Raw genomic sequence first — 27197 nt, forward strand, 5'->3', positions numbered from 1 at the left:
AGGGCTGTGTTCCCCTTTGCAAACATGGACAACTCCAGAACAGCTGCTTGGGAAGACACCTTGGAGGTCAGCTAGTCAAAGCTTTTGTTTTACAGATTAAAACTGATGCTGAAAAAGATGTCTGGCTTGTTCAACCAACTAGTAAGTTGCCATGGGGTGCACACTGGAACCCTGGTCTCTTCCCTTCTCTTGTGTACTCTTTAAGGCCCATCTGTCTCCAGCAGAGGAGAGAAGCAGAGGGGGATCCTGAGAAGTGACAAGGATATGGGTTTGTGCAGGGGGTGGGGGGTGGGGAGAGTGGTGCAAAACACTGTCTCCTTCCTGTCCCTGGCCTCTGAGCCTACACTCAGGCAGGGGTTTCTTTTCTTGAAAAGAATCCCAGCCTCAACTGGCCTTAGCAGCAGGTTAGGGTCGTGCTCAGTGCTGGTGGTGCTGGCGGTGGTGGGAGGGGAGGGCAGGCCAGGGCACCCGCCTATTGTGGGTCTGGATTGGATGCTTCCACTCATTCATTTCCTTTTAATTAACCCGCATTCCTGGAGGAGAAATATTTATGTTGGCTCCCATAGAGGCAATCCGCAGACTGGAAAGAAGGGGGAAGAAAGCCTGCCTTAGCAAAACAATATCTCTAAAGAGCTCAAGAAGAGAAAATAAGAGAACAAAATGCCATTAAAATAGCCTTCTACCCCCACTGGAGTCAATGAAAACTTCATTTCACATGCTAATCCCCCACTCCGCCCCTTCTCTTCTCACAACACCTTTCCTGAAAGTGTTTGGGAAAAGTCTTCGCAGTCAGTACACAGCTCCCTGCAGCTCAGACTTCTCCTTGTGTTAGTTCAGGGCCCCAAGTGGGGCCCTCGCTCCAGCAGCGGCTTTTTTCTCCCCCCCTTTAATTTAAACAAAGACTTCAGAGTTCATCAACCTCCCACTGAAATTCACAGCTGCTGAACAAACTAATCCCCTCTCCCGGCCTTTCTTCCCTTCAATGGGCTCTTGGCTTCAAAGACACTTTGGGAAAGGACTTTGCTGGGGCTCACACTGCTTCATCAATAGAAGTTAGTGCAAGTATTATCTGAAGAGCAAGTGGCTTTACAAACAAATACTGCCTAACAATCCCTTCCTCCCAAACATACACATCTAGCCCACAGACATGATGGGATCTACAACAGGATTAGAGATAGTACCCCTGGCTTCACACCCAGCCCCTTTGTGCAGCTGAGCTCGGCCCTGAAGTGGTGTGGGGAAAACCCCGAGAGCTGCATGTCAGGCACGGATGGAGATACACACACACACACACACACACACACACACACACACACACGGCCACAAATGCTGCGAGGAGAAAGCCTTGCAGCCTAATTCAGTGCCACCCTCCTTTCTTCAACTCTCTTGACTCCCCATCTGTCCCCAAGCCCTTCTCCTGTCTTTCTGGGGTGCGGGAAGCAAGAACAAAGAGGCTAGGAAGAGAGGTAAGGGCAAAACAGGACCCAGAGGAGACAATCATTGGGAGATGACTGAGGAAACCAAATCCAAGCGGCTTTATTGCCCATTGAGTACAACAGTGCTTCAAATGCAAAGTCCAACCATGAAGAGTGCAGCCAGAGGAGGCAGCCCTGAGACGTGTGGGGGCTGAGGAGGAGAAGGGCCTCCAGCCCTTGAGGAACAGTGCCAGAAAAGTCTTGTTAATGTGGCTCCTATTCAAGAAGTGGGCTCATAATCACACAATGGAAGGACCTTGGGCCAGGGCTCAGACAGGTCAAGTCAGGACCATTCCCTGCAGGCAGAGGTCTCTCTGCTCCTATTTCATAGCCTAAGACAGCTCCCAGCAAAAGACAGTGCACCCCTTCTCCTTTCCACCTGACCTAGCCCACCCTTATGATGCTGGCAGAAGAGAAGGTCCTTGTAAAAAGCATCTAATAAGTTCCTTCTCTGGGTTCTGCTCAGCACCCATGCCTCACATTCATGATTTGTTCAGAAGATGAACAATAGTCAACTCTACCCCAGCCTCTGGGGCTCAGAGGAAAATGGACCCGGAAATAGGAACTCAGAGGCAAGGAGAAGGTAAGGCCAGGCTCTTAACTCACAGAAGGGGAGAAAGAAAAGCCCCACAAGATGGGTACAGCAGAGATAGACTTGGAGGTAATAATCCTGTTCACCACCTCAGAAGCCACTTAAACAGAATATCTCTGGGGTTCTTAAAGAGGCCCTGCCCCAGGTCCTGTCAGAGTACAGAGTCAGGGAAGGTGAAGAACCAGCTATATGCTCTGCCTCTGACGCTGCGAGAGCCTTGGGTGGATTCTACAAGGCCAGGCATAAAAGGGTGAAAAGCACCCTGCTAACTTTAGAGGCAAGCCCACAGCATCATATACCTGGCAGCAAGGGAAGAGGGTAGGGAAAAACAAACAGAATCTCTTCCGAAATTCCCCCTTTTCCACAGGGAGGAGGTAAGTAACAGCAGAAGTAGCCTCCTGGCAAGAGAGGCTGCCTGGTTTACGTGTGCAGCTTATGAGCAATGGTGAGGATGGCCTTCAGGACAGGCATGAAGCTGGAGACCTCGCTGAAGCTGCTGCAGCCCACCACCTGGGCATGCACCGCAAGGCCCTGCTCAAAGCTTCCTGCGTCCACACATCGGGCAACCTCATGGAGCCCAGCCAGGACATGAGGCGAGAGCTGTGGAGGGATCGACCCTTAGGTCAGGGAGCCCAACCCAGCCCCTACCCTGGCAGTACGGAAGGGTAAGAGAGGATTAAGTTCTGGAGCCCAGTCCGGGCAAGATGTATGTATTGTGTGGGGGAACCCAGGTCGGTGAGACCTATGGGAGAGGACACTGGGCTCCCTTTGGCCATGGGTGATGGAGGGCAGGGGGCAGAGGTGCACCACGAAGCGTACTTACTGTCCCGTGGCAGAGCTTCTCATATAGACATTCTAGACGTTGGGCTGCCTCATCCAGCTTCCGTTTTGTCTTCTGCAGGGAGGGAAATGGATTCTGACTCCAGCCCCTAAGACTAACACTACACAGGACTATAAAGAATCACAGTATATTAGAGCTGGAATGGCTTAATGCTACTGCTTTCATTTCACAGGAGAGGAAATGAAGGCCCAAAGACGGTAAGTGACTTGCTCAAGCGGACACGGTCGGTAAATGAATGGCAGGTCTCCTACTCCTAGCTTTCACCTACCCTCCAGTGCCCCGGGCTGCCTTTCCAAGAATTAAGCCTCAATGCCTCTGGGCCCTGCTACCGAGAAGCTGGACTCAGACCAGACGAGCCCCATGTCCCCGCATGGATATCAAATAAGTACAAGACACAGGGGCCCAGGGACCATGAGAAAAAAGTCACACAAGGAACTGATGAACAGCTCAGAAATCCTGGGACTAGCTAGTGGTGTGAGGAGAACATCGTGGGGAAGGCTCAGACTTACTAAATCAGCGGCAGACAGGGAGCAGCGTCGTAGAAGCTTGTCAAAGCTAATCTTCAAGGACCGATGCTCTGGGGGCAGCTCCTTCCTTTCCACCTTCTCAGGTGGCCGCTGCTGAAGCTGCTGAGGAAGGAGCAGGGAGACAGGATAGATGGGCAAGATTTCCTTTTCACAGCTGCCCTACAGACTAGTCCTCAGTGACTCAGTGTCACACTTCTCCCGCTGGAGCAGAACAGAGTCGGGGAGAAGGACACCCCCTCTTCTCTGCCGTAAGGACATTTGGTACCTGCCTGCGCCAGTTCCCCAGCGCAGAATCTGCCTCCCTCTTGAGGAAAGAGGCCCATCTTCCATGTTCCTGCTTTTCTATACCCAAGAAGAGTTGGAAAGCAGAGGGGAACATGCTGCTCCTGTCACCTGCAGGCTGAGTTCTCCTGGTGCTCCTGGGGGAGCATGGCCCACACCAGGGACAGAAGGCTGGGAGTAAAGGACCCCTCGTGGCTCAGAGGTGAGGCTCATAACTGGAGTGGTAATCGGTGCTGGGGGCATAAATGTCTCTGGCAACTAGAGACAGAGAAAGAAAGGCATATGAGTCTAAGCTGAGAGACTTCCTAGGCCCTGGTTTGAGAGACTGACTGGACTTGTGAGTGAGCAAGGGAACAGAATAGTGAGTAGGGAACCAGGAAATAGGGAGACTGGTATCTGCACGCAAGAAGGAAAGAGGAGACAGGTGAGGGGAGAATAATGAGTGGGGAAAGAGACAGGACAGAGTGTGTGATGAAGAAGGGGACTGGGCTGAATTCAACAAGAATGTAGGTCATTGGTGAATGTATGAGGGATAAGTGGCAAGAGATGCATTGACCTTTTTCCTCTGAAGGTTTGTCCTGGGCACTGGGGCATTTTTCAAGGAATCTTGAGGTCCTGCATAGCACAAAGATAGAGGTATTTAGGGGCATGGTCAGGAACGTTGTTAATTTTTAGCCTAAAGGCCAGCAAAATTATTTCAGTTGGAGACTACCACACATCCCTCTGCAGACCAGCTGTACTCTCAGCTGACATTCTCCAACCCAATGGCCCCCAGTTTACTGGCCTGAGGAAAGACTCCTAATAAGGTGGTAGTGGCGAGGGGAGGAGAAGGAGGCAATGATCCAGAAAAGGGAAGCAGTGGAAGGAAGACTGACCTGGGGGAACAGTCGAGAGGCCAGTGGTTGGGAGGGCATTAGAGCATGGAGCACCAGGCCCTCCTGGAGGGTGTGTCACAGGGAAGCTGACAGGAGGGGCTGGGGACTGGAAGCTCATAGGGCTGAGACCTGGGAGTCTCACAGGAAGCAGAGGGAGCTGTTGAGCAGTCTCAGCCAGGGAGGCAGAGACAGGCTGTATGGTGTCTGGGGGTGCCATGGGTGGAGGTGGACCAGGAGGAGGCCATGTTCCAGGGAACCCCGTGGGGTTAGGAACTTGTGCCTTTTGCTCTCTTAACAGTGGTGGCTCAAATAAAGCTGAAAAGGAACAGAAACAGGTCATTTGCCACCAAACTTCAATTTGGGAGAGATTCAGATCATATCAGGGAAGAATAAGGCAGCAATAAAATGAACAAACAAACCTAATAATGATAATAATAAAACATTAGTATGTGTGTATGGAGAACTGTCATTTACAAAGTACTTTTAACTATTCCTCAATTGATCCTAAAAATAATTCTGTAGGGTTGAAATGACCAACATAACATCTACTATCATTTTTCAGAAGAAATAGAGTGGCTAAGTCTGTTGCCCATAGATACAAAGCCAGTAAGCAATAGTACTGGGGATTCAGACTTCAAATTCCAAGCTCCTCTCACTACATATTAGGCATTATGCCCCCAAAATCCATGCTGGCCATGCCAACTGTCTTCCTTTGTGCTCTCCCCAGACAAACCTTTACTCCACTCACTCACTCACTCACTCACTCACTCACTTACTCACCAGGCCTTACCCCAGGGCCCAAGGGCAAAGGCTGGGCTGCCTGGGGCCCAGGTGACCCGTAGTCACTTATATTATGCATTCTGGAGCTTTGATAAGGGCTAGAATGGGAAGGTGTCAAGGGTGTCACTAGAGGTGTGAAAATCCTTGGCCTTAGAGATGGAGTTGGAACCTGTGAAGAGAAAAAGGGTCATCACTTGGAAAGGAAAAAAAAGGTAAATAATTGAAAATAGAAAAACAATAGAGAATGTGAAGCAAAAAGCTGGCTTTTAAAATGAAAATCAACAGAACTGGTAAGTCTATATAAAAAGTGACAAAGATGGGGGAGGCGCCTGGTGGCTCAGTGGGTTAAGTGTCCGACTTCGGCTCAGGTCATGATCTCACAGTCCGTGAGTTTTAGCCCCACATCGGGCTCTGTGCTGACAGCTCAGAGCTTGGAGCCTGCTTCAGATCCTGTGTCTCCCTCTCTCTCTGCCCCTCCCCTGCTCATGTTCTGTCTCTCTCTGTCTCAAAACTAAATAAAAACATTAAAAAAAAGTGACAAAGATGAAGAAATAAGACAATTTCATCAAACTCAGGGATGACACAGGGAATAATACAACAGTCCCTACAGCTGCTAAAAAGATAATAGAGGAATACAAATAACAAAGTTACAAGTAACTTTATGTTAATAAATTTGACAACTTAGAAGAAATGAACGAATTCCTCAAGAACCACACTCAGCCAAAATTAAATAGATTACTCGAATAGTCCTAAAACAATTAAAGGAATTTAATTTGTCATTGAAAAGCCCTCCCCCAAATAAATCCTTAGGCCTAGATAATTTTACTGGAGAATTTTACCAAACATTCAAAGAATTAACACAAAGTTTATACAGTCTCTTCCAGAAAATAGAAGAAGGAACATTTCCTAACTCATTTTATGAGGTATTACCCTGAAACCAATGCCAGACAAAGACAGCACAAAATAAAACTATAGGCCAATATTTCTCATGAACTTAGGCACAAAAATCCTCAGCAAAATTTGTACAAATTGAATCTAACAATGAACTATTTTATTTTATTTTATTTTATTTTATTTTATTTTATTTTAAAGAAAGTAACAGCGTGCAAGCAGGGGAGAAGGGCAGAGGGAGGGAGGGAGGGAGAGAAAGAGAGAGAGAGAGAGAGAGAGAGAGAGAGAGAGAGAGAGAGAGAATATCCCAAGTAGGCTCCACACTCAGCACAGAGCCCAATGCAAGGCTCAATCCCACAACCCTGGGACTATGACCCGAGCAGAAATTAATAGTTGGATGCTCAACCAACTGAGCCATCCAGGCACCCCAAACAATGAATATAAAAAACAGTAACATACCACAATCAAATGGAATTTATTCCAGATGATATAAGGCTGGTTCAGTATATTTAAATCCACCATAATCCACCATAACAACAGGCTAACAAAGGAAAATTGTTTAAAATGATAACAGGAAAATATCTGACAAAATTCAACGATCATTCATGACTCAGCACACTAGGAATAGAAGGAAACTTGCACAGACTCATAAAGAGCATCTACAAAAAAACCTACAGCTAACATCATACTTAATGGTGAAAGACTGAATATTTTCCCTTTAAGGTTGGAAAAAATCAAGGATGTTCACTCTCGCTTTTCTAAGTTTAGTACTACAATAAGGCAAGAGAAAGAAATTAAAGCATACAGACTAGAAAAAAATCTATCTCTATCTGCAGACAACATGACTGTCTACGTAGAAAATCTCAAGGGATACACAAAAAACTCCTAGAACTAAGAAATGAGCTCGGGAAACTCACTTCTGAACATTGAAACGTCACAAGATACAAGATTAACACAAAAATATCAACTATATTTCTCTATACCCACAATGAACAAAGGGCAATCAAAATTAAAAATACAATTACCATTTGATTTCAAATTGCTCAAGAGAAATGAAATACTTAGGTTTGAAATGAACAAAACATGTCAGGATCTGTATGATGAAAATGATAAAATGCTGATGGAGATAGCATTAGAGAGATATACCACGTTCACAGGTGAGAAGATTCAACACAGTAAAGATACCAATTCTCCCTACCTTAATCTAGAATTCCTGTCAACATTTCAGCAAGTTTCTTTGTAGACATAGACAAGCTTATTCTAAAACTTAGGTGGAAAGGGTAAGGTCCTAGAATACCCAAAGTAATTTTGAAAAAGAGAAACAAAGTGGGAGGAATTACTCTTCCTCATGCCAAGACTTATACAGAGATAGTATTCAAGACAGAGGGCACTGTCAGAGGGAAAGACACACAGATCAATAGAACAGAATTGAGATCTGAGAAGGAAATCCATATAAATATGCCCAGTTAATTATTTTTAAGTCTATTTATTTTAAGTCTCCCAGCGTAAGCAAGGGAGGGACAGAGAGAGGGAGAGAGAGAAAATCCCAAGTAGGCTTCACACTGCCAGCATGGAGCCCGATGTGGGGCTCAAACTCACGAAACCATGAGATCGTGACCTGAGCTGAAACCAAGAGTTGGACGCTTAACCAGCTGAGCCCACCCAGGCACTCGCCAGTTAATTTTTGGCAAAGGAGCAAAGTCAATTCAATGGAGTAGAGACAGCCTTCTCAATAAATGATTATGGATATCCATTGGCAAAAAAAAAAAAAAAAAAAAAAAGAAGCTTGACTATACTTCATGCCACATGCAAAAATTAATTCCAAATGGAACATGGACTTAAATGTAAAACATAAAACTAAAACTTTTAGAAAGAACACAGGAAAACTCTAGAGGACCTTGGACTGGCAAAGAGTTCTCAGACTTGACACAAAGGTCATGATCCATAGAAGGAAATCTATTAACTGGACCTTATAAAATTAAAAATTTTTGCTCTGTGAAGGACCCTGTTTAAAAAATGAAAAGACAAATTCTTACATAGTTACACACACACACACACATACACGAGTACGTATAAAATCGGTGAAATCTGAATCTATGGATTGTATTAATATAAGTTTCTTAGTTTTGATATTGTGCTATAGTCATGTGTGACTAGCATGACGTGGGGTGGGGATGTGCTACATGAAACTTCCCAGTACATTTCTTTGCAACTTCCTGGGAATCTACAATTATTTCAAAATAGAAAGTAGAGTGGAAGAGGGGGAGAGACCGAGAAAGAGAGACAGAGTAGGAGAAGGAAGAGGACAGAGGGGAAAGAAGGGGGAAGGAAGAAAGAAAATTAGGGTGAGAATTGAAGGTGGGACAGGATGAATCATCAGAGCTTCTGCCTAATACCTCTATTTGCAATCTTGCTGGATTTTGTTCCCCAGCCCTTCCAGTAGGCTCCTGGTATAAGTTAACAGCACCCAAACCATCTGGGCACAGTGGCCAGGAACCTGGGAGTTAGTTCCCCAACTTCACGGACTCCTCTAAACCATCACTAATTTCTGCCAATTCTACCTATTAAATATTTTAAAGCTAACCTCACTCTCCAGCTTTAGATCATTTCATTTCCTCATCATTTCTTGCTATTGCCTCCTAGATGCCTCCTTTCTAAACTCATGGCTAGCCATTGCCCTGCATAAGACCATTCAATAGCTCCTGACTGCTATCAATTTCAGGGTCAGGTCTAAGATCTTTAGCACAGAATTCCATGCCCTTCCTGATTTATCGCCTACCTGTTACTCAAACTTCACCTAACCTCACTCCTCTGCCACAAACAACTATTTTGCAGTTTCATTAAAATATTAGTAATTCCTCAAGTGGGCTTTGCTTACTCTCCCTTCAATGCTTTCATACATGCTGTTCCCACTGCTTGAAATAGCCTTCACCAGGGCACCTGGGTGGCTCAGTAGGTTAAGCGTCTGACTCTTGATTTCATGTCAGGTCACGATCTCACCATTTGTGACATCGACCCCCAGGTCAAGCTCTGTCCTGACAGCACAGAGCCTTCTTGGGATTCTCTCTCTCTCTCTGTCTCTGTCTCTCTCCTGCTTGTATGCTCGCTCTCGCTCTCTCTCTCAAAATGAAGAAAAAAAAACTTAAAAAAAAAGAGTTTTCACTGACCCCTTCCTTTGCCTAAATAACTTAAAAAAATTTTTTTTAATCTTTATTTATTTTTGAGAGAGAGAGAGAGACAGAGTGTGAATGGGGGAGGAACAGAGAGAGGGAGACACAGAATCCAAAGTGGGCTCCAGGCTCTGAGCTGTCAACACAGAACCCAACACAGGGCTTGAACTCACAAACTGTGAGATCATGACCTGAGCTGAAGTCAGATGCTTAACTGGCTGAGCCACCCAGGTGCCCCCCCCTTGCCTAATAACTTTTAATCTTCAAGATTCAGATCAAACATCATACTCATTCTGAAACATTCCCTAAACTTCCCCTGCTCCCCCCAAAAGTTGCTTTCTTCTGTGGGATCCCATGGCACCTTATCATACCGCAATTATGACATTTATGATTAGGAGCTAATTAGGGGCATGAATCATAGTTTGGCCACCTTTCTGTTCTAAGAACCTAATAGTTGTTCAATAAGCAGTTATTAGAAAAATAACTCGATCTATGCTTTAGTTGGGAATTTTCATCATTTTTGTTCCCTAATATATTCTAACTGCCTAGAACCACGCCTGGTACTTGGTAGACATTTGATAAATATTTTTGAATGAATGAACAAACCAGGTCTTACCTGGTGAGAAAACTGGAATCCCAATCTGTAAGATGATGCTTCTTTAGAGTGGGGGGTAGCCCCCACAACAACCCGGGGGAAGGGAAAAGGAGGACACTGTTGGCCCATGACACCAGACCCCTGGGCATGAAAAAGCCGATCTCTCAGCTGCTGAATTGGTGGCTATAAAAGTTATGACAATGAAGAACTGTGTTAATTAAAATTAAAACAAGCAAATGTCCTCTCTTACAAGCCTGGCCCCATATAGCATTCAAACTTCAGTTTATTTCTACACTTCAGCCACCTTAGATAATTCAAAGGTTCCCAATCCCTGCCAAGCCTCCTTCCTTTCTGTTTCTTCTGCCTAGAATGCTCTACATCTGCTGGCAAGCTACTTCTCTTTGAAGGTCCAGCTCAACTGTTTTAACCACTGGAAAGCCTTCCTTGATTACTCTGGGCAAAACCAGCCCCTTTCCTGGAGTCCCACAGCACTTAGTATAAGCTTCTGTTGTGACACTGTAAGTTACTGACAACTGATTTCCCCCAAGGAACTGTGAGCTTCCTGAGGGACTAGGTATTATCTGTCCCAGAACGTCCATGTTTTGCATAGTGCCTGGAACGTGGAAGTGCTCAGCCAGTGGTAGATGACTGAAATGGCTTGCTCTCTCTACATGGCCCCACTCACCTGAGTACAGTCCCTGGGTAGGTAGCTCATGGCAGTGGCCAGGCTGCCCTGGGCTGCCAGGAGGTTGGCATACTGAGTGACCCTGTAGGTTGTGGCAGGGCCTGAGCTCACCCCATCAGGACCCCGCAATAGCTCCAAGCTCCTATTCAGGACCATCACCTTCTCCATCAGGTCCTATAGGAACAAAGACAAGACAGTCAGGCCTCTTCAAAGCGCATCCTGCTCTCTAAGCCTAGGCAGTTCACCCAGGGACTTCCCATTATGGGTATGAGGGTACTTGGCCATAGCCAGCTACAGACAGTAGGTGACGATACATCTAGTTAGAGAAGGGCCATTGGTGTTAGCACTAACTTCAACTGGGCCTATCTGGGTCTTAGACTCTTGTACATCTCTGCCTCTTTGTTTGCTCTCTTTACTCTTTACTCTGCTAGTACATCATCAATTTCAGGCTCTGGTATACTACTGTTTCATCTGTGACTTTGTCTTCCTATGAATCTGTGACTCCCACCTTCTCTGGTTACCTGCAAGGTGTCTGGTATAATTTAAATCCACAGAACTTTTCAGAGCAGCTAAGAGAAGGCCCAGGCTCACAATTACTCAGATAGAGAATAAACTCATATTAACCAAACCTGAAGTGGGAAAAAATTAGGAAGGTTAATACCTAAGCAGCTATTTATTGCTCAGTCTCCCCTGACTGAGAAGGGGGGAGGGAGGTGCTGGCTCATCCCTGGGAGAAGGGCCCTTTTCTCCTCCCTAATATCCCTGATTCCAGCCTGGGGTACACAGAAGACTCGCCTCTGATGTCCCTACACATCCCTACCACTAGCCTCTCCCAAGATCCTGGTATGGAGTGACCAGTGCCCTGTAGAGAAGGAGTACCTGTAGAGCCAGGGGGGATGAAGCCTGGTGGCATTTTGCCCAACACTCCACCAGCTGCTCCACATTCCCTGAGCACACATAACAGAGTCTGGCTTCAGAGGTCAGTGCTCTGCCACCCTCCTGTTCCATGCGCATACCCAGCATGTCTGCAGAGAGATGGACATTTTTTTAAATTTTTTTTTCACGTTTATTTTTGAGACAGGGAGAGACAGCATGAATGGGGGAGGGTCAGAGAGAGAGGGAGACATAGAATCTGAAACAGGCTCCAGGCTCTGAACGTCAGCACAGAGCCTGACGTGGGGCTCAAACTCACGGACCGCGAGATCATGACCTGAGCCGAAGTCGGATGCTTAACCGACTGAGCCACCCAGGCGCCCCAAGATGGAAATTTCTTTAATGGCACAGCTTCCCTGTGCTTCTCCTCATTCTCCTGTTTGGAAATAGGTGGAGGACCATGAGCTGTGGGACAAGTGACCACAGTGGCTTTGGACAATACTGAGGCCAACCTTACTCTACAATAAAGGGCAGAACTCTTGCATCACGATGTGATGAGAAAAAGTAAAACAGAACAACTAATGATCCCTACTGAAAGTAGGAAGATGCACTGTAGTCCTTGCCTCCTGGCTGAACCAGACCTTGGCCCTGACAACATGGCCTAGCCTCCCAGAGCTCAGGCTGCTCCTCTGCCTTCTCCCTCAGTGTGTCCATTAACTCCATGTTGGAGTGACACCACTCCATCCCGAAGCCTAGGGCTACCTACCACAGAGCTCAGGGAATTTCTCTGGCCCTGAGTATGTCAGTAGCAAGGCCAGTGCCTCTCTCCAGTTCTGCAGGCTACAGGTACACACCATATCCTTCCAATTCTTCCGTACAACACAGGCTAGAAGCTGTAGTGGGCAGAGAGCGAAGGAGGCCATCAGCCATCCATCTAGCACAGGCAGCAGGAGTCACACACAGGGACATGCTAAGAAAAGCCACTCGCAAGCAGGTTTCCTCTTAGACCACTGACTAGGGGTTGGGGGTGAGGTAGGGGTGGTTGCAGTTGGAAGAGAGGGATCCCAGCAGATCTTCTGAACGCCAAGGTGTGGGCATCCACCTGACAAAGTCCAAGCAATCCCCTCCCCTCCCCTCCTTCACAGTGGGCAGTTACCGAGGAGATTCTGCTTTTCTTCTTGGCCCAGTAGCACTCCTGTGTTTGCTTTAGCAGATCTGCACCCCCAGCCTGGGCCAGGATGATGGCATCAGCAAAGCGCTCTTCCTTTAGACACAGCTCCACAGCAGGGCCCAGTTCTCCAAGCAGGAGAGCCTGGCTCAGGAGTCCATCAGTGTCTGCAGGCAGAGGCATCCCCTCCATGTGAGTCTGCCCTCAGACCCTAGCTTCCTGTCCCCTGCAGGGCCCACAGTGCACCCCTTCCACCTCTGTACCACTCAGCCTCCCTTGCCCCAAACAAAACTCCCAAGTTTCATTCCTCAACAATAAAATGTAGTGGGCTGTCCTAGAGTGCCAGGTCTGGTGGTAGGTAACTCTCTAAGGATAGGGCTCAAGAGGAAGGAGGGCTTCATGTGGCAGCATCAGAGGTATAGTGTGCGCTCACTCGGCAAGGACAGGGTACAGTCTTTTAAGCAAGGAAACAGAAGGATAGAAAGAAATATCTTGCTAAAAGGCCTTCCAGAGGAAAGGTGCAGCCATGAAAATCCAGAGAGAGCTCTAACCAGTAACAGAACTGCCCAGCTTTTGTGTGGTGGGAAGGAGGCAGGAGATAGGAGGCAGGGGACAAGAAGAAAATATTCTCAAGTCCCAGAACTCTGAGCCCACCTACTCCAACACAGAGGGTTTCTCTCCCTCAGGATCGGGGTACCTTCTGTGATGGGGATCTCCCATGGAGTCATACTCTGAGGGACCAGCTCATCAAAGAAGGTTGAGGAGGCAGAAGCTTCCTCTGTGATGTGTTTTGAGGCCTGTGCAAGGAAGGACAGAGGTGGGTACTTAGGAAATGAATCCCAAAACAGACAGATGCCTTAGTGACTCTCTCTGGAAGCTCTACTATTTGGCCCTTAATGGGTAAAGCTAAAAGAATAATCAGGTAAGGTTTGGGAAGGGCTCTAATCCATGGTTAAAACATAGCTTCTCTCCCAGCGCAAAAGCTTATGCACTCTGTATCTCACTGCGATTCTAAAAATATGAGGAGTCTGAAGACTTCTACAGAAGCTGAGCAATTCATGAGAGCAAAGCAAAGGGCCAGGAAGAGGCAGATGCTCTACAGGCAAGTCTCCCGTGCTACCCTAGGTCTGGCTGCCTGGGCTCCTACCACACCTGGCTGCAGAAGACCTGCTGTCTGTTACTGTGATCATCTCCCTCGGACTGAGGGCTCTCACCCAGCCCCAAGTCACTCTTCAGCCACGTGGCCACCTGCAGGGAGAGACCTATGAGCGCCCTCTTCCCGGCACAAGATCAGACATGCATTATGCTTTCTTCCCACCTCCACACCCTACTGCCTAGACTCTCTAAGATCCTGGGGCTTTTCACCTGGGGAAAAGCTGACCTCCAGGAGGTAATATTTTTGTATATGCATTAACGAAGCCCACAAAGAGGTCACTCAAGACAGTTTCCATTGACAGCATTTTCTTCTTCTCTGCCTCAAGTACATGCTTCTGATGTGTGAGCAGCTTACCTTCTTCTGAAGTTCATCTTTACTGTATCCTAATAGTTTTAGAAATTTCACTCTGGAGTCTTGTTCTAAGGTCACCTAAGGAACCACAGAATACACAAGTCTCCATTAAACCAATGTGAATGACCCTCTCCTGCCTAAGCCGGCGTACCCTCTAATACAGTTCTTTGTCCTACCAGAGGTGCCCTACTAAGGCTGGCACCATCTCTCCTCTTTTTCTCCCCAGATTTGATCCCGCTGGGCTGGTGGCATGGTGTTAACAAAACCCTCTTCCATTTCTGCATGAGAATGAGACCTTCAGTTGACTTACTAGATCTGTTGGCCTGGTTACCTGATAAGAGTAAAACATCAGCTATGTTTCTAGGCAACATTGCTTGTGACTGATAAATTGGACTGGAACTATAAACTATAAATAATCTCTGTGGACACCATGCTCTAGTCTGCCCTGATTGCAAGGGCTCTTGTAACTGAAGAGATCTCCTGCAGGGACTCTAGAAACTACATTTTTGGTGTGGGTACAAGAGACATTGGCTCTTGTGGGCGTTAGGCTTCTAAGGCAGAGCCACCTCCACAACTGCCTAATTTTTTATCTAATCTCCTTACACCTGAGCTGTCTTCTGGGGAGGTAAAGAGGAGAGCTCTGAACTGCTGCATGGCCTGCCACAAGGGCTCCCAAAGAAGACAGCCACAACCTGCTGCCCGGCTGACAAGCTGTGGGTCCTGTCCCACAGCTCTCTGAGACTGATGCCAAGAGAACCTAGAGAGCCTTGTGCGTGTCTAAACATCCAGTTGAAAACACAGTTCCTAGTGGAAGCTGCATAGATACAGTAAAAGCCAGATACTGAGGGACAAGCCTTCCTGAAGCCCTACCCTAACCTGAGTTAGATGGCTGGGCCCTTCATTTCCCCTACACAGAACTGTGAATTCTGACTAATATCTTCCTCACAGTGTCTCAGGGCTCCCTCTTTCTCCCACGCTTGTCCTTTAGAAATGTCCAGCCACATTCGGTTTCAGGGCCATCATCACAGACAGCTCTTGGATAGCTTTTCAAACAGACTCCCCTCTGTCCTTGGGCACTGCTGCCTCCTTTGTTTGGAAGAGTAAAGGTTCAACTACTGATGGTGCCTTCTATTCTCTTTCTCACTCCACCATTCATTCCTGGAGCTGTTGCCTGCATTCTGCTTACAACAAAAGCAGCATTTCTTACTCTTTTCTCCCCACATCTTTTTCTAGCTTCACTCTATAGATGATCTTTCTCAAATCCTGTTCTCCTTCCCAGATACCTGGTGACTACCATCACAAAGTTCTTCTGTGTCTGAAGCACAGACCCCAAGCCTTGCTCAGAACCCCGGGCTGGGGTCTGTCCTGTTTTTTGCAATCTTTGCTACGGCCCCAAAGCTTTGAATAATCCTCTCGCTGCCTGCCCAGTCGGTTACTTCTTTTCCTTGCTTTACCTCTCTCCTCTCATCTGCTCACTTCCTTTCACAGGTAGAGCACTCCTGGTGTCATAAGCAGCTTGAAATTTCATTAGCACTGGAACTCGATCCATGCTCCAGAGTAAATTGGGACTTGATCCCTGAGTCTCACCACAACAACTTGCCTTGGGTTAACGGAAATAAACTCAAAGCCTTCTCATGATGCGTTCCCCACTTCCAGCCAATCCTCTTCCCTTCCTTTTCCTTCTCTTCTTCTCTCTTCCCATCACCTTATCTGCCCTTTGGCAAGGCATGAAAGCCTTCACCTTGGCCCTGGTAAAGTCTCCAGGACATCAGCAATAGTAGCAAAAAAGGCAAATGTTTTTGTACCCTTTGGCTTCCTTGGCTGCAAGGGATCTCTGAGCCACTGGCAAAAGGTGAAGATTTCGTGTCCAGAGGGTGGGTGTGGCATTAGGAAAAAGGCTGAGAGGTCAGAGCCTTTGTAATCTAGGTCCCAGTGTGATTGTGCATCTCCTGGAATTTCCCACTTTAGGGAAACACTTTGGAGCAGCCAGCCTTTGGGCTTCCTACCTTCAGGAACTGCCAGAGCATCTTTTCACTTTGTAGTGACGTTAGTTCGATCTTGTTCTGACAATAATTCAGGAGATTTCCTGACCCCAGGGACTCCTGCAGCTCAGCTGACCGCCTCAGAAATTCAGATTCTGTGGTGACTTGACTGACGAAGACTAGGCGGAGGCAAAGCTGTGGCACCTGATGGGCAGGGGTGCTGGGGAGGCCAAAGGTAACCAGCTTTCCCCCAAACTGGTGAGGAAAAACAAGAATGGTAAAAATTAACACCAAGTCTACATCACAGAGAAGGCTATCTATTGGTCAACCCTAGGATAGAAAATCAGTAATAACGCGGGGAGCACCATTCTCCCAGTCACCTGCACCAAACACCTTGGCTTCATCACGGTCTTTATACCCACCACAGCCAAGCAACAGCAGTCTTACCTCTTGCTCAATGTCTCCCATGCAGGTCCCCTCCATCCCACTCCCAGTGCTAGCACATCTAGATGACTGGAATTGGTTGCTAGCCTCTGGGTTTTTCCTCCTCAACCCAAGCCTTAGACTACTGGCCTGTACCTACTGCTACTTAGGGGCTTGTTACGGTTTCACAAGGCCTCAGACGAGGGCTTAAGTACCTCTGCCCATAGCATACAAAATCCTCCAAGATCAGGGCCAGACACTCTAGCCTCTCTCTCCCTCCTCATTTATGTGATCGCTCCACATCCCCAAAGGGCCCAGTTTATTCCTGCTTCTGAGCCTTCACCCACCAAAACACCCCCAACTGAGAATCCTTCTCACCAAATTAGGTACCCTACATAAAGCACCTGTCACAAAGCAGAGCTCAGTGAAGTTCCTTTACTCCAGCGGTTCTCCACCTTGGCTGCATATTAAAACCACTTGAGGAGCTATCCAGAGTCACCATCAGGTTGTACTCCCAACAATAAAATCTGAATCCCAGGGGGTGGGACCAGGCATCAGTATATTTTCAAGCTCTTCAGGTTGCAGCCATGGTTGACAACTACTGCTTACTCCCCAACCCTTCACTATTTTCCTAAGACCCCTGCCTTAAGGGACTTTCCCAGCCAAAATTCTCCACTTGACTCTCCTACAGCACAAACCTACACTATAGATTAGTGCTACACAGAACAATTTTAACTTTTGACTTGTTAATACTTGATAGTTTTACAAAGTGCTTGTATATATGCTTATTTGAGGTTCATGTCAATGCACTAACATATAGCTGAGCAGGTATTACTATCCCTGTTATACAAATGAGAATACTGAAGTCTTGAGTTAAGTGACTTGCCCAAGGTTACCCAGCTAATAAGTGACCGAGCTATGATAAGAATGCAGACCTCTCCAGAATCATGAAAGCAGCAAGGGAAAAAAAATCCCTAACCTACAAGGGAAGACAGATCAGGTTTGCAGCAGACCGATCCACAGAACCTTGGCAGGCCAGAAAGGAGTGGCAGGATATAGTCAATGTGCTGAATCAGAAAAATATGCAGCCAGGAATTCTTCATCCAGCAAGGCTGTCATTCAAAATAGAAGGAGAGATAAAAAGTTTCCCAGACAAACAAAAATTAAAGGAATTTGTGACCACTAAACCAGCCCTGCAAGAAATTTTAAGGGGGACTCTGTGTGTGTGTGTATGTGTATATGTATGTATGTATGTGTGTGTGTGTGTGTATATATATATATATATACACACACACACACACATACACACACTCACTCTAAACGTCAATGGACTCAATGCTCCAATCAAAAGACATAGGGTAACAGAATGGATAAGAAAACAAGATCCATCTATATGCTGTTTACAAGAGACCCACTTTAGACCTAAAGATACCTTCAGATTGAAAATAAGGGGATGGAGAACCACCTATCATGCTAATGGTCAACAAAAGAAAGCCAGAGTAGCCATACTTATATCAGACAATCTAGACTTTAAAATAAAGATTGTATCAAGAGATGCAGAAGGGCATTATATCATACTCAAGGGGTCTATCCACCGAGAAGAGCTAACAATTGTAAACATTTATGTGCCAAATGTGGCAGCTCCCAAATATATAAATCAATTAATCACAAACATAAAGAAACTCATTGATAGTAATACCATAATAGTAGGAGACTTAAACACCCCAATGACAGCAATGGACAGATCATCTAATCAAAAAATCAACAAGGAAACAATGGCTTTGAATGACACACTGGACCAGATGGACTTAACAGATACATTCAGAACATTTCGTCCTAAAGCAGCAGAATATACATTCTTCTCCAGTGCACATGGAACGTTCTCCAGAACAGACTATATACTGGGACACAAATCAGCCCTAAGTAAGTACAAAAAGATCGAGATCATACCGTGTATATTTTCAGACCACAACACTATGAAACTCGAAATCAACCACAAGAAAAAATTTGGAAAGGTAACAAATACTTGGAGACTGAAGAACATCCTACTAAAGAATGAATGGGCTAACCAAGAAGTTAAAGAGGAAATTAAAAGTATATGGAAGCCAATGAAAATGATAACACCAACAACCCCAAACCTCTGGGACTCAGCAAAGGTGGTCATAAGAGGAAAGTATATAGCAATCCAGGCCTTCTTAAAGAGGGAAGAAAAATCTCAGATATACAACCTAACCTTATGCCTTAAGGAGCAGGAAAAAGAACAGCAAACGAAACCCAGCAGAAGACAGGAAATAATAAAGATTAGAGCAGAAATTAATGCTATTGAAACCAAAAAAAAAGTAGAACAGATTAATGAAACCAGAAGCTGGTTCTTTGAAAGCATTAACAAAATTGATAAACCACTAGCCAGTTTGATCAAAAAGAAAAAGGAAAGGAGCCAAATAAATAAAACCAAGAATGAAAGAAAAGAGATCACAACCAACACAGCAGAAATAAAAACAATAATAAGAGAATATTATGAGCAATTATATGCCAATAAAATGGGCAATCTGGAAGAAATGGACAAATTCCTAGAAACATATACACTACCAAAAGTGAAACAAGATGAAATAGAAAATTTGAACAGACCCATAACCAGTAAGGAAATCAAATTAGTAATCAAAAATCTCCCAAAAAACAAGCGTCCAGGGCCAGATGGCTTTCCAGGGGAATTCTATCAAACATTTAAGGAAGAGTTAACACCTATTCTCTTGAAGGTGTTCCAAAAAATAGAAATGGAAGGAACACTTCCAAACTCTTCCTATGAAGCCAGAATTACCTTGATTCCAAAACCAGACAGAGACCCCACTAAAAAGAACTATAGACCAATTTCCCTGATGAACATGGATGCAAAAATCCTCAAAAAGATATTAGCCAACCGGATCCAACAATACATTAAAAAAAATTATTCACCACAACCAAGTGGGATTTATACATGGGATACAGGGCTGGTTCAATATCCGCAAAACAATCAACGTGATTCATCACATCAATAAAAGAAAGGACAAGAACCATATGATCCTCTCAATAGATGCAGAGAAAGCATTTGACAAAATACAGCATCCTTTCTTGATAAAAACCCTCAAGAAGGTAGGGACAGAAGAAGCATACCTCGAGATCATAAAAGCCATATATGAATGACCCAACACTAATATCATCCTCAATGGGGAAAAACTGAGAGCTTTCCCCCTAAGGTCAGAAATAAGACAGAGATGTCCACTCTTGCCACTGTTATTCAACATAGTATTGGAAGTCTTAGCCTCTGCAATCAGACAACACAAAGAAATAAAAGGCATCCAAATCGGCCAGGAGGAGGTCAAACTTTCATCTTCGCAGATGACATGATACTCTATATGGAACACCCAAAAGATTCCACCAAAAAAACTGCTAGAATTGATTCATGAATTCAGCAAAGTTGCAGGATATAAAATCAATGCATAGAAATCGGTTGTATTCCTATACACCAAAAATGAAGTGACAGAAAGAGAAATCAAGGGATCAATCCCATTTACAGTTGCACAAAAAAACATAAAATACCTAGGAATAAATCTAACCAAAGAGGTGAAAAATCTATACACTGAAAACTACAGAAAGCTTATGAAAGAAATTGAAGAAGACACAAAGAAATGGAAAAAGATTCCATGCTCCTGGGCAGGAAGAACAAATATTGTTAAAATGTCGATACTACCCAAAACAATCTACATATTCAACGCAATCCTTATCAAAATAACACCAGCATTCTTCACAGAGCTAGAACAAACAACCCTAAAATATGTATGGAACCAGAAAAGACCCCGAATAGCCAAAGTGATCGTGAAAAAGAAAGCGAAAGCAGGAGGCATCACAATCCCAGACTTCAAGCTATACTACAAAGCTGTAATCATCAAGACAGTACGGTACTGGCACAAGAACAGACACTCAGATCAATGGAACAGAATAGAGAACCTAGAAACGGACCCACAAACGTATGGCCAACTAATCTTTGACAAAGCAGGAAAGAATATCCAATGGAATAAAGACAGTCTCTTCAGCAAGTGGTGCTGGGAAACCTGGACAACAACATGAAGAAAAATGAACCTGGACCATTTTCTTACACCATACACAAAAATAAACTCAAAATGGATGAAAGACCTAAATGTAAGACAGGAAGCCATCAAAATCCTCGAGGAGAAAGCAGGCAAAAACCTCTTTGACCTTGGCCACAGCAACTTGTTACTTAACACGTCTCCATAGGCAAGGGAAACAAAAGCAAAAATGAACTACTGGGACCTCATCAAAATAAAAAGCTTCTGCACAGCAAAGGAAATAATCAGCAAAACTAAAAGGCAACTGACAGAATGGGAGAAGATATTTGCAAATGACATATCAGATAAAGGGTTAGTATCCAAAATCTACAAAGAACTTATCAAACTCAACACCCAAAAAACAATCCGGTGAAGAAATGGGCAAAAGACACAAATAGACACTTCTCCAAAGAAGACATCCAAATAGCCATCCGACACATGAAAAAATGCTCCACATCATTTATCATCAGGGAAATACAAATCAAAACCACAGTGAGATACCACCTCACACCTGTCAGAATGGCTAACATTAACAACTCAGGCAACGACAGATGTTGGTGAGGATGCGGAGAAAGAGGATCTCTTTTGCATTGTTGGTGGGAATGCAAGCTGGTGCAGCCACTCTGGAAAACAGTATGGAGGTTCCTCAAAAAACTAAAAACAGAACTACCCTACGACCCAGCAATTGCACTATCAGACAACACAAAGAAATAAAAGGCATCCAAATCGGCCAGGAGGAGGTCAAACTTGCACTCTTCGCAGATGACATGATACTCTATATGGAACACCCAAAAGATTCCACCAAAAAAACTGCTAGAATTGATTCATGAATTCAGCAAAGTTGCAGGATATAAAATCAATGCATAGAAATCGGTTGTATTCCAAGGGATTTATCCAAGGGATACAGGTGTGCTGTTTCGAAGGGACACATGCACCCTCATGTTTACAGCAGCACTATCAACAATAGCCAAAGTATGGAAAGAGCCCAAATGTCCATTGATGGGTGAATGGATAAAGAAGATGTGGTGTGTATACACACACACACACACACACACACACACACACACACACACACACAATGGAGTATTACTTGGCAATCAAAAAGAATGAAATCTTGCCATTTGCAACTACGTAGATGGACCTGGAGGGTATTATGCTAACTGAAATTAGTCAGTCAGAGAAAGACAAAAATCATATGACTTCACTCATATGAGGACTTTAAGAGACAAAACAGATGAACACAAGGGAAGGGAAGCAAAAATAGTATAAAAACAGGGAGGTCAACAAAACAGAAGAGACTCATAAATACGGAGAACAAACTGAGGGTTACTGGAGGGGTTGTGGGAGGGGGGATGGTCTAAATGGGTAAGGGGCATTAAGGAATCTACTCCTGAAATCATTGTTGCACTATATGCTAACTAATTTGGGTGTAAATTTTAAAAAATAAAAATAAAACAAGTTAAAAAAAAAAAAAAGAACGCAGGCCTCTCCAGACAGACCCAGAAATACAGAGAACAAGCCAGTGGCCGCCAAAGGGGAGGGTTAGGTGAGAGGCCAGGCAAATGGTGGAAGGGGAGTGGGAGGTACCTGTTTCTAGTTATGCAATGAATAAGTCATGGTACAGTATAGGAAATACAGCCAATGGTACTATAATAGCACTGTATGGTGACCCATGGTAGCTACACTTGTGAACGTAGCGGAACGTATAAATCTGCTGAATCGCTATGTTGTACTCCTGAAACTAATGTAACATTGTGTGTCAGCTATACTTCAATTAAAAAAGGCAGAGGGGTGCCTGGGTGGCTCAGGTGGCTAAGAGTCCGACTCTCGATCTCAGCTCAGGTCATGATCTCACAGTTCATGAGTTCAAGCCCCGCATTAGGTTCTGAAATGATGGCACAGAGCCTGCTTGGGATTCTCTCTCTCCCCCTATCTCTGTCCCTTCCCTACTCTCTCTCTCTCTCTGTCTCTCTCAAAATAAATAAATAAAAACTTTTAAAAAAAGGTTTTAAATAAGTATTGGGGCTAATTCAGAGAAAATGAAACTCCTAGGCATTGTTGGAAATATTAAATTGTGCAGCTGCTGTGGAAAATGGTATGGTGAGTCCTCAACAATTAAACACAGAATTATCTCCTGAAATCAATAAACAAAACAAATGAAGAAATGTAGGTCTTTCAACATCAGAATTCTTCACCTCCCTGCCTCTTGAGTGTGTTGGTCTTGCCTCCACAATAAAACTGGTGGCTCTGCACAGAAGAATCACTTCTTCGATACATCTGTTTTTAAATGACACCTAATATTTAAAGCATTAGGTTAACCTAGTGCTTTAGGGCCCTGCCTCTCCTCAGGCCAGCAGCAAGGGAATCACCTGGGAACTTACTGGAAATCAGAATCTTGGGTCCTACCCTAGACTAAAGGAACCAGAATCTGAATTTTAGTAAGATCTCCAGGTGATCTGTATGTGTATTAAAGTTTGAGAAGCACTTGCTTTAGGGATAAAAATGAACAAAATGCGGTCCCTATCCTCCAGGAGTCCATTACTTAGTAGGGTCTCCACCCGAGTATGTAAATAACCTTAGTCCAAGTAAAGTGTATCATTATAGGAGGATAAATCCTCAAAGTGAAGTCTGACAAGGGTTTAAAGATGGACATCATGGAGGGGGTGGTATTTAAGCAAAAGAACATGAAAAGGTACGGTAGGATTCAATGGCTCAGGAGAGAAGTTGAAGGGCAGGGTACAGGCAAAAGCAGCAAAGCTGAGGAGTTATTTGTGGAACAAAAAGGAGTCATATATAACTGGAGCACATGAAACACATAAGAATAAGGGGGAATAAAAACTGGAAAGGTAAGTGCGGCCCTGTGTACATTTGGCCTTGAGTCCATAAGACAATGGGGGCCAAAGGTTTTGAGCAGAGGAGGGACAGAATGGAATCTACATTTTTTTCTTTCCTGCTTTGTATTCTAACCCTTACATGTCTGGACTCACTACCAGTCCAAACACGTAAGAGTTAGAGAAAGATCAGGTGGAATCTCAAGCAGTTCTCCATAACCGAGTAGTCTAAAGCGCTCAATTCCCTTTAGACAGGACCAGCACAGTACGCTAGGCAAAGGGGTAGAAAGGAAAGCTACAGTAACTCTGCCTGAGCATGAAGGTGGGACCTGATCTGAGACACAGGCAGTAGCAATGAATCTCCTACAGAACACAGCTCCGTGCTGGGCACGCAACAGGCTTCACAAACACATACACACATACAACCATGCACTAGCCACCCCCCCCCCCCCCACACACACACACACTACACTTACAGCAAATGAAACACCTGCTGGCCTTCTCATCCATTTGGGGGGTTTTTTTAGAGGAGGTATCAATGATGCTTGGGCCACTTGCTCTGGCACCTGCAATGGTGGGAGAGGCTGGCCTTTGCTGAAGGAAGAAGAGATCTGAGGGCAAAAGGACACCAACTTGAAGTGGTGCTGCATCTACAAGTTTGGGGGAAATCCTTGAAACATCCAATCTGGCCCACAAAGGCTAGACTCCCATTTTCTAGGGAACTGGTAGTGAGAGTAAAACTCCCATGTGGTAGGCTCTTGGAAAGCCTACTGTATCCAAGGTCTACAGTGGAGTGTAGACACAGAACAGATCTATAGGAGAAAGGGAGATAAGGCACTTCCAAAATAACGATTCCACCATAGAGGTCCAGTGTCCCTGAAATACCACAGAGAACATCCAAGAGCAAGCGTCAAGGTGAAGGCCTCTTTTGTATTGTGGCAGAAATTGACATCCTCCCAGGAAGATGGGCACTAGAGCAAAGGTGCAGCCCTCCCAACCCAGGCCCCTGGCTTCCCAGTCTCCAATAGTCCCCACTTCTTCCCAGGCCATTCGTCCTTCTCTCTCCCCCAACATAGAGATAGCATTCCCTCCAGCATTCTCCACCAAGCCCTTCAAACCTTGTCAGCCTGTCTGATCTGCTGGACTTCCCAGCTCCTACCCATCACGGAGTACAAACTGATCCAGCCGTCAAAGGAGGCAGCAGAGAACACTGGAGGGTCCCGAGGGCACCACTGCACATCAAAGCACCAGCTACTCTGTGTGGGTAGCTTATATACTACCTGTGAAGGAACCCAACCATTAGGGAAACCTTGACTTAGGTAAAACAATGCAGAACACACAGCTCATCTCCTCTCCCAGCATGCCCACAGAAAGGCCGGCCTACCTCACCACTCCCCAGGTTCCAGCACAAGATCTGGTTGTCCTTGGCACTACTGAGCAGTAGCTCAGGGTCAGCCTGGCTCCACGACACTGACAAGATCCCCCTAAAAAGGAAAGGAAAGAGGAACTAACATTTGTTGAATGCCCACTAGGAGTAGAGTGTCATACATATCTTGGATATATCTCATCCCTATAAAATGAGTGGCCTGATTTCATTTTACAAAGTAGGAAAAGGAGGCTTTGAAAAATTAAGGAACCTTCAGCAGCCATACAGCCAGGACACGTCAAACCCCAGAGCCTGGGCACTATGCACTGTATCATTCTGCCTCTCACAGTTCCCTGCAGGATGGCCCGCTTCTCTTCCCTGACTGTAGAGTAGGGACTGTGAATCAGCATGAGTCACTCAAGCACCCATCCCTATGTGTGCTTTTTAGCCCATGTGAGGAGTGAGGATCTAACTCTTAAAAGTCCCCAAGAAGGCATAAAAGCAACATAGACCTTTAGTAAGAAAGAACAGTGTGGGGTTGTTTTCTCTGCTAGGGGCCTAAGAGTTACAGCTTCAGGGGCAGGCCTGTTCGGAGGATAAACAGGAGCCAAGGTTTTCTTACTGAAAAGTCTTAGGGGTGCCTGGGTGGCTTAGTCAGTTAAGCGTCTGACTCTCGGTTTTGGCTCAGGTCATAATCTTGTGGTTTGTGAGATCAAGCCCCATGTCAGGCTCTGTGCTGACAGTGTGGAGCTTTCTTGGGATTCTCTGTCTCCCTCTCTCTCTACCCTTCTCTCTCTCAAAATAAAGAAACTAAAAAAAAAAGAAGTCTTGGAGGAGATAACCTCACCACCTAAAGAGATTAACATTATCCTGGACTCTCCCAGGAGGACTAAACATTGGCTCCAAATATTTGTCATGACCCCATCCACACTCCAATTTCTGGAAGTTAAATGGAATCTCAGGTTCTTCTCCATAACCTTACCATCTCAAGAAACTCCTCTTTGTTGGGGCTAGAGCTAGGATTGGGAAACTGTTCACTGGGAATGGCTTTGAAGGCAGGGAGGATGTTTGGTAACTAAAGTGAGGCATTCACTGCCTCCTACCCAGGTCAGTTATGCCATACCGTCTGCCAAAAAAGTAGACAGAGTTTGACATATTACCTGCTGTGGCTCTCCAGCACCTTCAGGGGAGAGGAGGCAAAGCGCAAATCCCACAGCTGAATCACTGGAAGACGATCATCTTCTGAGCAGAGCACCAATTGGGTGGCTATCTCTGGGTGCCAGGCCAAGCCTGAGCTGTGCATCTGTGAACAAAGAAGACCCCAAAGGGTGATGTAACCTGACTCTTCTGATTATGAACCTTTTCCGCCCAGTTGGAATAGGGCAGGTTTTGTGTCTCTTCTGTGTGATGACCATGAGTAAGTAATGAATATTAGAAGCCTCCAGATCAGCTCTGTTTAGCTTCCCTAAGCATTCACTCTCAACAGGAAATCTGATAAGAGGCTAAGTCTGCAAGTGTAGCAGCTGAAAGCAGAACCCTGGCCTGGGGAAGAACAGCTCCAAAGCCCAGGCATGAGGGAGAAGCCAGAGCCCAACCCTGCATTCTGCCTCCAGAACTCACCCTGTTGCTATGATCGCTGACTTTGATGATAGGTTCATTCTTTCTGAGATCCCACACAACTGCCTTGCCGCTGGGGTGAGCAGAAGCCAGAATGTGTTGAACCTGCCGGTTCCAAGCGAGTGCTTTGATGTCTTCTGGAGGCTGCTGTGGCAGGATGGGGGGAGGGGTGGAGGACAACTTGTCATCCCCTGGACCAAGAGACATTTGCTATTCCACTGCTCCCAACCACCCACAGAAAGCCCAAGAGCAGACATGAGCTTCCCAAACCCAGATAGTATCAGGGAGCCGGGGGTTAAATTTTCTAGAGAGGATCCTTTGGGGATACTGGTGTAGAAATTGAGAGAAGGGCAGGCACACTTGGATTTTACTCCCATCCCAAGTTGCTCCTGAGAGAATAAAGTCAAGATTTAAAACAGGCCTCTTATCTATGACAGAGAGAGAGGGAGAGGAGGAGGAAGAAAGGGAAACACAGACACGTAAGACCCTCAGAGAAAATGAGGCAGAAAGAAAACCCGTTGCTATTTTTAGGGCACAGGGTACTATCAAATTTATACTTAACTTACCTCACAATACTGTAAGCATAAGACAGAGAAGAGCCAGGAAGCAAAAAG

The 27197-nt window shown here is 45.4% G+C and overlaps 1 protein-coding gene across 20 annotated transcripts in view; it reads right to left on the minus strand.

The window, feature by feature from the left end:
* Window positions 1-1512: 1512 nt before the first annotated feature.
* Window positions 1513-27197, minus strand: part of SEC31B (SEC31 homolog B, COPII coat complex component) — a 38940-nt gene continuing 13255 nt past the window's right edge. For 12 of the 20 annotated variants that reach the window (XM_027062849.2, XM_053206835.1, XM_053206850.1 and 9 more), the window contains 21 exons: window positions 26587-26730; window positions 26127-26269; window positions 24985-25084; window positions 24719-24880; window positions 24077-24211; window positions 16268-16498; window positions 14265-14339; window positions 13907-14002; window positions 13452-13551; window positions 12743-12921; window positions 12353-12479; window positions 11593-11738; window positions 10714-10887; window positions 10050-10211; window positions 5373-5541; window positions 4593-4907; window positions 4274-4332; window positions 3829-3975; window positions 3418-3537; window positions 2891-2962; window positions 1513-2667 (listed from right to left, as the gene is read on the minus strand). In XM_027062849.2, the coding sequence (XP_026918650.1) occupies window positions 2488-2667; window positions 2891-2962; window positions 3418-3537; window positions 3829-3975; window positions 4274-4332; window positions 4593-4907; window positions 5373-5541; window positions 10050-10211; window positions 10714-10887; window positions 11593-11738; window positions 12353-12479; window positions 12743-12921; window positions 13452-13551; window positions 13907-14002; window positions 14265-14339; window positions 16268-16498; window positions 24077-24211; window positions 24719-24880; window positions 24985-25084; window positions 26127-26269; window positions 26587-26730 (3036 nt within the window). In that variant the 3' untranslated portion in view covers window positions 1513-2487. Of the gene's footprint in view, window positions 2963-3417; window positions 3538-3700; window positions 3976-4273; window positions 4333-4592; window positions 4908-5372; window positions 5542-10049; window positions 10212-10713; window positions 10888-11592; window positions 11739-12352; window positions 12480-12742; window positions 12922-13451; window positions 13552-13906; window positions 14003-14264; window positions 14340-16267; window positions 16499-24076; window positions 24212-24718; window positions 24881-24984; window positions 25085-26126; window positions 26270-26586; window positions 26731-27197 lie in introns of those variants that run through there. The other 8 variants (XM_027062850.2, XM_053206849.1, XM_027062852.2 and 5 more) reach the window with 7 other exon arrangements.

This window comes from Acinonyx jubatus, chromosome D2 (genome assembly GCF_027475565.1).
Source record: "Acinonyx jubatus isolate Ajub_Pintada_27869175 chromosome D2, VMU_Ajub_asm_v1.0, whole genome shotgun sequence".
NCBI classification, from domain to species: Eukaryota; Metazoa; Chordata; class Mammalia; order Carnivora; family Felidae; genus Acinonyx; species Acinonyx jubatus.